Source organism: Thamnophis sirtalis, unplaced genomic scaffold (genome assembly GCF_051295495.1).
Source record: "Thamnophis sirtalis isolate CommonGarterSnake01/CBP01778 unplaced genomic scaffold, rThaSir2_p1.2 scaffold_11, whole genome shotgun sequence".
Classification (NCBI taxonomy): domain Eukaryota; kingdom Metazoa; phylum Chordata; class Lepidosauria; order Squamata; family Natricidae; genus Thamnophis; species Thamnophis sirtalis.
In genome coordinates, this window is record NW_028261391.1 from 30,956,028 (window position 1) to 30,969,533 (window position 13,506).

The window sequence follows — 13,506 nt, forward strand, 5'->3', positions numbered from 1 at the left end:
ATGCTGCTGCTAATTGTTTCTGGCTTCAGTTCTTGGTATAACTTTTATATTCATCTCCATTATAGAACTATACCTCACCCATTGATTATTTTGGCTCAAACTCTTCAGATGTTATTCAGTGAGAATTGGAGAGCTACAGATTTAAGGAAAGGAAGGAAGGATTGGTGGATAATGCTATGTTGGGAACTGCAGGGATAATACTGCAGAACCTCTAGAGTGGGTTGTTTGGGGTTCAAAACAGAACAGATTTTGTTTCAGGTTAAGTTCTACCATTAGCTTAAGCCTTTAATAAAGATGGTAGTAAATAAAGTCATTTCTAGGCAATAGATTGTTTCCTTAGGGAGAGATATGCATGTACTATGCTCAGAAAAAAATGGAAATGTATTTATTTATATCCCATCTTTATTATTTTTGCTCACTTATGTGTTTTGCAGATAGGTAGCATTATAATTCTGTGAAATTCTTAGTGGATGAATAAGTGCACATGTGGTTGGCCCTGGATCAAGCAGCTTGTATGGTAAGCAGTACCTCCCAGGGCCCACAGTACCCTCATGTTGAAACTGATAAAAAACAATGTTTATATACATTGTCTCATTGAGCCTCCTCAACTTATTAGTTGCTAGGAGAAATAATTAGAATGGAAGCTTATGTAGAGATTCACTTTTGGACTCTCTTGTGTTTCATCTTTGGCATCACCCTGAAGGTTTTTTATTGACCAAACTGGTCTGCTCCAAAGAACTGTCATCGTTTCCAGTCTGTTTGTTGTTCCCATTATTCTTTTCATATTCCTTTCTAGTAAGAAGACTTTCTTAATTTTAACCTTTAGTATTTACACAAACATTCATTGGCTATGTAATTTTCTTATTTTTCTTTTTTAAAAAGCACAAACTAGAATATATTCTATGAATTACAGGATATGTGTGTATTGAAAAAGCTAAAGATACCCTCACAGAAACCATTTTACTAGATATTGGTTACTTCTGAGCCTATTTAAAGATGCTTCTAAGTGTATATAAAGCACTACAAAGCTTAGGACAAAGTTTACAGGATATCTTATTCAGTCTAATTTTCTGTTCAGTCTCAGATCTTTGAGCATTTTTTGCTACTCCCTCCATGGATAGATTTTACATTCATAGTAAATTCTGCTTTTATAATTTTCTTGTTCTGGAATAAACTGCCACGAGAAACAATTCTCCCTCATTTAAACTGGTGGGGAAGGAAAGCTCAAAACATGCTTGTTTATACGTCTTTTAATAATTTTGTTTCAAACATTTAAAATAGTTTGGATTAATATTTTTGTGAAGTTTGTTTTAATATTATGTAGTTTAATTGTATTTGCTAATTGCCTTGATCACACAAATACTCAAAATAAATAAAAGTAAAATAAAATGATGGCACTATTTTATTATAAACATCAAGTAGAAAAATCTTTGAAGTGCTGGGAAAAAGTCATCCATTATAAAACGTGGTGAGAAAATTGAAGTTTACAGATTATTGTACTTTCTGATGTATGGGGAAATGATGCAATCTATTAAGAAATAGTATTTTAATTTTTATGATAATAAAAACACTTAAAACATAGTATGTTCTCACATGGACTGATTCATTCTGTTCTTTGTTTTAAGTTTAGGAAAACATATTTAAATATCTCCTATCCTGAAATTATTGCAATATGCATATTATCAAACTTAATTTGCAAACTTAATGTCTATAATAATGATCTGTTAAAATAAAAAGAATCCTAACTAAGGACTGCACTTTCACGTTCCTTTTTCAAAGTACTTTACAAGAACTGGTTATTTACTTAATTGATTTATTATATATAACTACATAACTGATTCTGAGTGGCATACAATAAAATAGGTTTTAAAATAATATAAAATAAAAACACAGAGAATGATGTTGGCAATATAGAAAGCAAGGGGCACAAAATAGATGCTTAATCCTTGCAGAGATTTTGATCTTTATGTCTGGAAAATAAAAACGCAAAAGTATTTCAAAACTGGGGAATCCACCTCAACCTAAAATGTAATTTCCGCTGAACTCAACAGAATTTATAATACACTGCATAGTATATCATAAAAGTTATATAAAACCTAAAGCTAATAATAAAATGTATGCATTTGGACAAAACGTAGGATCTGATTAAAAAACAGAGTCCACTAAGGAATTTAAAATAACATTTGGGGAATACAGAGTGCATGCCACTATTTCAGAAGATGAACTCCAAATTATACAGGTAATCCTCAACTTACAATAGTTCATTTAATGACCGTTCAAAGTTACAACAGCACTGAAAAATGTGACTTATAACAGTTTTTCAGTTAACAACGTTTGCAGCATCCCCATGATCAGGTGATCAAAATTCTGATGTTGACAACTGGTTCATATTCATGACCCTTGCTGTGTCCAACGTCATATGATCACATTTTGTGACCTTCTGACAAGCAAAGTCAATGGGGAAGCCATATTCACTTAACAACTGGGTTACTAACTTATCAACTGCAGTGACTCCCTTAACTGTGGAAAGAAAAGTCTTAAAATGGGGTAAAATTGACTTAATAAATGTCTTACTTAACAACATAAATTGTGGGCTCAGTTGTGGTCATAAGTAGAGGTCTACCTGTTTGGAAAAAAGATTTTTCCCTACGTTGATTTTTTTTTTTACCATAGTATAGATCATTTCATAAGAATGAAAAAAGATACTCTCACTAAATCATTTGAAACATGGATAAGGATTTTCTGTTTTTGTTTTCTAGCTATATATCTGACTTTTTAAAAACACTGCAAATTTCTTACCTCACAATGAAATGTATTTAATGTAACCATTCAGGAAGTAAGATCTCCAATAAGACACAGTTGTTTTTTTTAAAAAAATGGGCACACAGTACTGGAAATGCAAGCTTCTCAGTGGCAAAGTAAAGCCCAATTAAAATATAATACAATTGCCTAATCACCAATTTGAATACCAGAACAGAGGGCTTTAAAAAAAACCAGACCTCTAATATTTAAATATCTAAATATAGCAGTATACAGTATAAAATTCCTGAAAAATTCATCTGATGCAACAGTCAAAATTATATTAGCATATTTTTTGCAGAAATGCTTTATGCCCATTAAGATGTGGATCCATGTTAGATTCCATTTAACTGACTGGACATGTTTTACTGGGGAGCTCAATGAGGATGGGTATTGTACTGTTATCTCAGATTTAGTCATCTGCCACTGTGTGAATTCCAGGATTATCTCTATCAAACATTAGTATGCCAATTGGTGCTTGCAGTTACATGCTGCAAGGCTGCTTTATTCATAATATACACACACTTAATTTCAATTTAAAAAAAAACAGTTGTTCAATTTAAATATTACTCAGAGAATGAAAATAATTTCTAGAAAAAGTAGCATAGAAAAGTCTTTTGTTATCACCTGAAACAAAAATTCAACATGAGAATTATATTAAGTTCAACAGTAAAAATACCACCTTATCCTTAAGCACTGATACAATGAATTTTTTAAAAAACTTAGAAATGAAAAGCAGCAGAAAAGGAAAATTCCTGTTCTTAAAATTCAAGGCATCTAAGTGAATGCATTATATTCCCATTCTCCCCAGCAGAGCCAACGGCAGTCTAAGAGGGGAAAGAAGGTAGAAACACAGTACCAAGGATGAGTTAAAAACATTCTTCTACAGAATTATTATTCCACTAAATAACTGAGGTTCTTCAATCATTTTTTTAAAAAAAATGGGGTTTTTTTGCTGATTCTTATGCCACATTCTGTATACAGGTGAAAACTTTTAATTGCAATTTTAAGGATTCACTCACCCAAATTCCTGCAAATTAATGTCTGTATATATGAAAATGACATATTTTTTCATGATTTAAAATGACTCGAAAGTTTTTAACCTGACTCCATTCACCTTTTCATCAAGATGCACTCACTGAAACTAAGACAAATGTTGCATATACCGGAACACATAAAATTGCCTTTTTGAGACAATTCAGCACTAACACAGGGTAGCAGACATCCAAACATAACATTCTGTTTGCCTTTTAAGCTATCTCTCAAAAAGGCTACAGAAAATTCAGAAATCCACTAACCTCGTAATTCCAGACAGAAACTGGTAGTTTACCAAACATATTTTCTCCACCCTAATTTCCATCCTCCTATTGAAAATCTTAGAGGAAACTTTTTGAAAAATCCTTTACTTTACAGTACTTTACATTCTACCCAAAGTATAGGATATGTAGGGATGTGCTATTTCAATGTTCCAAATAGCCTTGTCCACTAGCAAGGATATTAAGTACTATTTTTATATCCCAGATTAATGCTAATGACAATCTGAAGCAATGTCTTTAAATACTACAAACACCTTTCCCTCCCAATTAATCAACCATCCTTTGAGAGAAATTCAGATCTTTTCTGTATCAATGCACTCTAAAAGCATGGTATATCATCTTGGTTCAAATCTTCAAGTCACTTAATTTTATGAAGTAATGGCCTGTGTCAGTATTACACTGTGTGTGGATTTATATTTGCCACCGAAAATATAATTGCATACAAAATATGTGTTTCTATTGACAAACATCAAGTATTTGAGTTACAATTACCTAAAATCTACAGAAACATTGTTCAATCAGCCTTCATCAATAAATATGCTACCATGGCATTTACTTTGCAAATAACTGAACAATAATTCTACTGGTAAGGAGCACGATATTCATTCAAAATCCATAGTATGTACATCCATACCAAAACTAAAGTTTGGTTTTATTAAGTATTTGCTGGCTGTTTGGTTTCAATAATGCTGCAAAATCAATCTTACCAATTTGTTTTCAGTAATAAGAATGAACAATGACCACAAGATGAAATGAAGAAACATTTAAACAATAAATGAAATGAAATATATTCTGTACTACACAATTTAAGTTAATTTGTTAGACAGTTTTCAAAATAAAGGCAATTTCATATCTTACTGATTGATCAGTAGGTACATTCCTATTGTTAACAGGATGTACTGTTAACAATTTGCAACCTTACTGAAACAGCCAAAGAAATAATGCCATCTCAAAATTTTGTCAATGATTTTGAAAATTAATAAAATTGGTTAGTGCAAATGCTGACAACAACAAACTTTTTTAATATTTATTTTTTCCACCTGCAATCTGTAGCAAAACATGATCAGCTTTATTATGCAGACAGGTATCCCTCCACATTATATAGAATTTAGGCATGTATAAATAGAAGAGCTCTTCAGGAAAGGGAAAAAAACACTTCAAGAAATGAATAAAACTTCAGTTCTGAATTCATAAATCCCAACAAGCAATGTTAAAATGATATAGGCCATTCATTCCAAGATATATGACAGCACCTTAAACTGGCTGATCTATTTCTCCCAGTAACGTTTTTCACATAACAGTGTGTTAAAAGTTACAAATACTGATATGCACAAATAACTAATTCCTAAGAGAAAAATATGTACAATACTGCAGCATAATGAATGATATCTGCAATAACTTAATATTAGCCAATTTTAATATACATGATACTATTAACATTCTCCTGCCATTGCACAAGAAAGGATGTTACCACAGTTCCATGTTTTGTACATCACCTGGTGTTCCTTGGTTTTAATACACAACGCAGACTATTTTTTTTTCTGAAAGACTTATTTTGTGTTTAAAGCTAAGGTCAGTGAAACAAGACAACAGTGCAAGAGGCATAGAGATGTTATGTGATCACATAGAGTTCTTTTAAGTAAAGTGTCTATAAGGCTATAAGAAAGGATTGGTTGATGAGCTTCCTGCTGGAAAAGGCCCCGTTGCTGTTCCTGCCTAAAAGAAAAAGAAGAAATAATTACACATACATCTTGACAAACCAATTTCAAATATAAATTATATGAATACTTGCAAGAGTTTGAATAATTCATGAAACAGAAATGTCACTGATAGTGCTTTTATTTCTGCTGTGCACAGTATGTGTGTGTGTGTGTGTGTGTGTGTGTGTGTGTGTGTATATTAATGACTATATACACATATCATTTCAAATTTGAAAACTATATTTCTGTACAGCTATCAAAATTATTTTTTCTCAATGATAGGTTTTTATTCTCTCTGCCTCTCAAGATTGATGAAAAACAAAACATTGTCTCTTTAAATTATTTAAATTAATTAACATTTTAGAATCCTATTTATATCATTTAACTCTCCTAACATTGTTTTTAGATGATGCAATTTTTCAATTTCAATTAAATGAGGATCATATTATACATAAGATAGAATTAAATAAAAGATTAAATATAAATAATCTAAAATATCCCAGAGAAAGTTGCAGGTTTAGGATTTGAGGGGTGGGTGGGGGTTGATATTCCCTTTTTTGTATCCTTTTGAGGACAACCTATTTCTCAAGATATGTATATGAATTAAGAAACCCATAAATCTGACCCATAGTATTCACTTACCATAAAAGGATTACTGGCGACTCCAACAGCTGTAACTTGTCCAAATGGGGTTACTACTGATTTTCCCTGTCCAAACGCAGCAAAGCCAGTACCTTTGCAATAAAATACCAAAAATTACTTCTAGACTAGATGTCAAATATCACATCATGCATAAACTTCATTCCCCAAAATCAGTCCCTTTATCACTGAATTAAATATTTTCAATCAAATCAGTTAAACAATCAATTAAATGTTTTATTCCAATCAAAATGGGATCCCATATATTAAAATATATTAACAGTAAATTAAAATGAATGGCTTATAACCATTCATTTAGTTACATTAATGAAAAAAGTGTCTTGTTTTTCAGTTATGACTGTTGCAGCATCCCCATGCTCATATGATCAAAATTCAGTCACTTGGCAACTGACATGTATTTCTGACTGTTGCACTGTCATGTGATCACCATTTGTAACCTTCCAAGTCAGCATCAGATTCACTTAATAACTGCATGATTCACTTAAAAACTAGTGATACACTTAACAATTGAGGAAAAAAAGTTCCTAAATAATAAACTCACTTAACAACTACCTTGCTTAGCAACATACATTTTCTCTCTCTTTCTTCCTATAGGTGGTCATTTATGGCTTTGGAATGAGGCATCATTGATATGCAGGTGACCCTCAATGGAACATTGCCACTTTAGACTAAACTGGAGATGATATACATGTCCTGAAATAGTTCTTGTTAGAGATTAGATTTGGAGAAATAAGTTAAAATCTTTTCAAATCTTGTCCATAAACAACTAGGCGATTCAGTAACATCAGTTTCATGACAGCTTTAACAGTACTCCTGGACTTGCAGCTCCTACTTAAGCTGCAGTAGAAATTGTGTTATACCAATTTGTAGTCACTGAATGAACGTTAATATGCTTGTGGGACAATTCAAAATTACCTATAAAACTCTATACAAATTAGCACTGGGACATATCAGGGTTGCCAAATGTGATTCTTGTTCCTTTTAAAATTAATGGATAAACAGAAAATAACATCAGATAACATTACTTCAATATATGATTATTTGGAAATATCACTATTGGCATAGAGATTGAAAGATTGAACAATATCCAGCATAGAATGGAGTTGACACTACTACAGTTGATGAAGTTGACAGATTTTGCTGAAGTGAAAAACTTGACGTTTTTGATCAGAGAAAAGTCATCATCTACATTTATTGGCAACTGAAAGCCTCTTATGGACATTTTGTGTAAAAAGGAAAAAAATGAATTTGTGATATATGGTTTTAATGATTTAGACAGGATAGATTATAGAAAGATTAAAATAATTAACTGTATGTTGTTATTCAGTCACTAAGTCGTGTCCAACTCTTCGTGACCCCATTGACCACAGCACACCAGGCCCTTCTTCCATTGTCACTCTCAGTCTGCTCAACTCATACCCACCGTGTCGATGACACATCTATTTAACCATCTCATACTTTGATGTCTCCTTTTCCTTTTGCCTTCAATCTTTCCCAACATCAGGGCTGTTTCTAATGAGTTCTTTCTTTTCATTTGGTGGCTGAAGTATTTGAGTTTCATTAAAATATATTTGTAATAACTGCTGTGAATTTATCTTTTAAATTTTTTTTCCTAATTTTTTCTTGTACTTTTTCCCTCCCTCCTTCCTTCCTTTCTCTCTCTTTTTTTTCTTCCTGAATTTATATTACTCACTATTGGTTTTTAATCTTGTGTAAAGTTTTAATATAAATTATATATGGACCAAATGATTCTGGCCATGTGTTCTAACTCTTCTAAAATCAGACAAGGTGACAAGTCTTTTTTGTGATAGCCTCCCACTTTGAAATACATTTTCCCTACTTGCACTTTGGCAAGCTTTTAAGACCAAAATAATGGCTTTGTTACTATAGTTTTTATTTAATTGTACTTTAGTGCTGATGTTTTTAGCTTTGCTGAACAAACCCAAAGCTGGTGTGGCTCACAAACGTTTAAATAAATAAAAATAAATAATATGCATACAGTCTGATCAGGTGATTTTTCACAGTTGTTTCCCTATACAAGTAGTCCTCATCTTATGACCACAATTTCCGTTGCTAAGTGAGACAGTTGTGAAGTGAGTTTTGCCCCATTTTATGACCTTTCCTGCCACAGTTGTTAAGTGAATCACTGCAGTTGTTAGTAACATGATTGCTAAATAACCTGGCTTCCTTATTGACTTTGCTTGTCAGAAGATGGCAAAAGGTGATCACATCACTCAGGACACTGCAACCATCACAAATAGGAGTCAGTTGCCAAGCATCTGAATTTTGATCATGTGAAGATGGGGATGCCACAATGGTTGTAACTATAAAAAACAGTCCTGTCGCTTTTTTCAGTGCTGTTGTAACTTCAAATGCACTAAATGAACTGCCTGTACATTACCAGTTACATTTATACATGCAATACATTATTTCATTGGCCCACCAACGAAAACATGGCAAATAAAAGTTTCAAAGATAAACCAGGAAAATGAATTGTTTTAAAATAACCACTGTACTCTTGAAACAAAATGTAAAATGCAAGCATTTACCATTAGGTTGCTGAGTGAAAGCAGCCTGAGAAAAAGCTGCCTGAGCTGGGAATGCAGGCTGCTGGAAGTTACCACTAAAGCTAGTAGGAAGACTGTATGAGGCAGTTGTTCCAAATCCTGCAGGCATACTCATAGAAGCTGTGCCAAATGTTGTTGCTGATGAAAGAAACAATAGGAATCAATTTTTTTGTGTTCAAACGTCACATTAAAAAGCATTTTGGCAGAATTCTTTGTGAAGCAACCAGTCACATGGCTAGCCTTAAACTTCTAGATTTTATTGACATATAGCCAAAACTGTCTGGACTGTTCCTTTGATATAATATTTGCCAGTACCTTGTTGAAGGTATTTTCATTTTTTGGGAAATAGGAAGGCTAAATAACACAAACACTAATTTTTGATGATTTTAATAGAGAATAATTAAAGAGCATAAAAAATGTCTAGAGCATCATGAAATCATGTAGCTCACTAAAGAAAAAGCAATTCTTACAAAGCAATCCTTATAAAAAGTTAGAACACTGTAGAAATTCTAATAAACTGCTTCAGCTGCAAACTAAATTCTCTTTGGTTCACAGCATGGACCAAGAAACAAATTCCACTTAATCAGACTACATCAATAAATATTCATTCTTAAAACTGCAACTAACACTATTTTTCTTTTTCTTGAAAGGGTGAAATTAAACAAAAATGTTCATTAATCACTTTCTTGAATTTTGAATAGAGTATGTAAAGGATATTATCCAATAATTATACATGTGACACAACCTAGAAATGAACAATTTAAAATTTTGCAGAGTTTTGTGATATATAATCAAAAGCTTCAGGTGTACAATTATTGAGAATTACTCTATTGAAGCATTTTTTCATATAAAAATTATGTTTTAGAGATCTGGCATAACTTTATCAACACATCCATCAATCAATATTTATGGCTAGTCAAGAAAGACATGATGAAAGCGCTTATTGTGGAATAAATAGGTGCACAAATATAAAATAGACAAGATACAGATAGGAGACCAACAAAGCTTACACAAGCCATTATTAGCAGGGAAGATAACTAACTGTATTTGCTAATACAGAAAAATCAAACACATTGTGACAAGGTACAATGGTTTGACATCATTAGTATTACTAAAAGTATTAGGGGTACAAGCTTCAAAACTCATTTTAAACGTTCTACATATGTGACCATGGAGGTAAAATGTAGCAACTTTAGCTCACAACTCTAAGCACACTTAATTGACAGCACACTTAATTGACAGCAAGTCCCAATGAAATTAATGTCATATTTTTTAAATACACGTGCTTAGGACTGAAGTGTTAAATTTACAACAAGTAATGTGTTAAGGTATATTTATAGTCAATCACCATCCATGCCCACTCCATTTCATAATATGGAAGGAAGGTAGAAAAAGTTGTACATGCAAAGGAACTTGTAACTGCAGTAAGCGTTCACAAGCAAATAAAAAATTAGCCACCTGAAATTTATATAAAATGTGGCCACCTACCAAAGTGAGCCTGAGGAAATATATGAGAGTGAATTGCTCCTGAAAGGCCTTATGAGAAGTCACAAAGAGACCAGATATTGTCAATTTATTTATAAACAACTGCTTCAGTTGATAACATGTAATCACTTTATAAAAACTTCAAAATATTTCATTAATTTTTTTAAGTTATTTCTCAAAACACTGAAATAAATTTGTTTTAACCAGCAGTGTAGAATTATTAGCTTTACAACACATAAGTGTCCCCCAAAAATAAAAGAATAAATGATATCAAAGTTAAATCTGTAAAAACAAATTCAAATATTAAAGGGTTCTACAAGAGTAGCCCAAGTGCCTAAATTACAAACATGTTATTAAATAGATTCAACCTTCAAAAAGCAATTAAAAGGATTTAGATGATCTATTTATATTGCTTATTCAACCCAAAAAGATAAGTCTAACGCCCATGAGATTTCATAACTACTTGAACATCTTTAGTACATTAACTATACCACAAAGTTATGTTCACCTGTCAAAAATAGAACAAAAATTGCTATCAAACATAACTGTAGATATATTTTTCCTAACCTGCTGCTCCTCGGTTGGTGGTTTGGAATGGATTTGTTGATGCGGCTACTGCAGCTACAGGTGGAGCCACAAATGGATTTGTGGATGGTGTTGCTGAAAAATGAAGCACTGACACTGAGAAAAGGATATGGTTTTTACAAATTTGCTTATATCAACAGCATGGCAAATCAGTTTTAAGTTATATTTTAATCAATGAGGTAGTTTTATCATAGTCTGCTTAATACACCAACTTAGACACAAGACTGATACCTGAGCAAAAAGGAAATTGGAATTAACTATAGTTTTGCATTTTATCTGAATTAGCTGAATCAGCTGTGGAATAAATCAAATCATTACTTGCAGGAGCTGAAGAATACGAAAGTCCATCACTTAGTTTACAAAGATTAAATCATCATTACAAATTGCCCATTTTTTAAAAGAACTAATTTTATTAAAATTTAATAAATAAATATGAACAAATGTGAACAAGCAGGAATAAAAAAAAATTAAAATCAGGTAGAAAATCCAAAAAAGTACAAAAAGAGGAAAAAAAGAAAGAACCTGGTTTCTTTCTTTTATACAGATATAGATAAAAAATACATCCAACTCGTAGTTTAAAAGTCTCATTATTTCTAAAAATCAAAATTAATTCCTTTTAGTTTTTCTCAATAAGCCCAAAAGTAGCTTCATTAACATCACTAGCTTTTAAAATACAACCAAATACCTCTTCATTCCATGTCTCACCCCAATTTCTATAAACTCATCTTTAAATCTATGGCTTCCTTATTAATGAGTAAATATCCAATAAAAATTAACAAAAATATCTAATAACAATATGTAACTCCTTTTCCATTTCATTTACATAACAAAAAATGACCATCTTATTAAGTATCAAAAACAAATCCATTACTCCAATAGACATTTCCAAAAGAAACACTATCCAATTTAGACAACCATTCAACACATCAACCATAACTATCTATAACTAATTTAATATATTTTTCCTTTCTTCTCTCAAATATGCTTAAATTCCATAAATAAAATTCTGACTCTTGATTTCTTCTTGTATCTTTTCTTCTTCTCCCTGAAATTCTTATTATCTTTCAAGCCCATTTCTAGTTTCCATGAAGTAACTACAATAAATCTCTTATATTTCAAATTGAAAGCGCAATACCCAAATTTATTTTCAATTTTTGAATGATTTTCCAGTTGCATTTGTAAGTGCAGTGAATCCATCTTTGTTGTCTAAGTGTGATATATTCATCATTAGTAATAACTTCTGGTTGCAGTAAAGAGTTAAAAAGTTCAGGCACTTCACAAGTCAATAAATCAAATATTTCCTTTAAAGTAGCCATTTTGTACTCTAGTAATCAACCTTTGTTTTACAATTGACATGTAAACAAGACACATTTCCCACACAAGATATTTTTTTATTTACTCTTTCAAAAAAAGGAAATCCTTTGTTTATAAATCCAACCAATTAGTGGCAAGGTAGAGAAAATAATAATTAAAAAAACCCCAATGCCATTCAGAACTTCAAACTGTAATGCCACAATGCAAATTTGCTAAAGAGGAAGTTTTCAATTTTCATAGAAATACAGAAAACTGACAGCACAAAAAGACCACGTGGACCATCAAATCTGTCCTTTTCAATTTTTAGCAACAGCACTTAGACTTATACACTTCTCCATAGTGTTTTACAGCATTCTCTGGGTGGTTTAGAATCCCAGCATATTGCCCTCTAGTAATCTGGGTCTTCATTTTACTAACTTCAGAAGGATAAAAGGCTGAGTCAACCTTGAGCCAGTCAGGATTGAACCCCAGGCTATGGGCAGAGTTAGCTTGCAATACTGCATTTTTGCCACTGTACCACCACAGCGCAATGTTTTTTGTTTATTTTTTATTTTTATTTAATACTTAGTTTTATTTGTATTTTTTTGTCAGATGATAGGCGTGTTTATCCCAAGCATGTTTAAACTCACTGATGACTGACCCACTACCTTTGCTGCAAATTGGTTCCAACTTCCTACTGTTTCTGCAAAATAATACTTTCTAACATTACTTCTGAATTTCCCTCCAGTCCCTTTGAGGTTATGTCCCCTTGTTCTTGATTTCTGCTTAATAACGAAAATACTGCCTTTTAGTACCTACTGGTAATTCACACCCTTTGTATATTTAAAGGTTTCAATCATGTTCCCCAGAGTGTACATATTCAGTTCCTCTAATCTTTCCTGATATGTTTTATCCTTCAGACTTTGCATCATTTTTGTTGCCAGTCGCTGGATTTGTTCAATCTTATCAATATCTTTTTAAAGAGGGTTGCTCAGAACTGGATACAGGATTCTAAATGGGATCTGACTAAAGCCCTATATAGCAGGATTTGGATCTCTTTTTTCCTGTTCCTCTAGAGAATGCATCCCAGAATTTGTTTGC

At 32.1% G+C, this 13,506-nt stretch overlaps 1 protein-coding gene across 12 annotated transcripts in view; it reads right to left on the bottom strand.

Annotated features, from left to right (window-relative positions):
- Positions 1 to 3,270: 3,270 nt before the first annotated feature.
- AGFG1 (ArfGAP with FG repeats 1) overlaps positions 3,271 to 13,506 on the bottom strand; it is a 33,305-nt gene continuing 23,069 nt past the window's right edge. For 5 of the 12 annotated variants that reach the window (XM_087725454.1, XM_087725458.1, XM_087725462.1 and 2 more), the window contains 5 exons: positions 11,095 to 11,208; positions 10,531 to 10,578; positions 9,025 to 9,180; positions 6,458 to 6,549; positions 3,271 to 5,831 (listed from right to left, as the gene is read on the bottom strand). In XM_087725454.1, coding sequence (XP_087581580.1) covers positions 5,772 to 5,831; positions 6,458 to 6,549; positions 9,025 to 9,180; positions 10,531 to 10,578; positions 11,095 to 11,208 — 470 coding nt within the window. In that variant the 3' untranslated portion in view covers positions 3,271 to 5,771. The remainder of the gene's footprint in view (positions 5,832 to 6,457; positions 6,550 to 9,024; positions 9,181 to 10,530; positions 10,579 to 11,094; positions 11,209 to 13,506) is intronic. The other 7 variants (XM_014057169.2, XM_087725459.1, XM_087725455.1 and 4 more) reach the window with 3 other exon arrangements.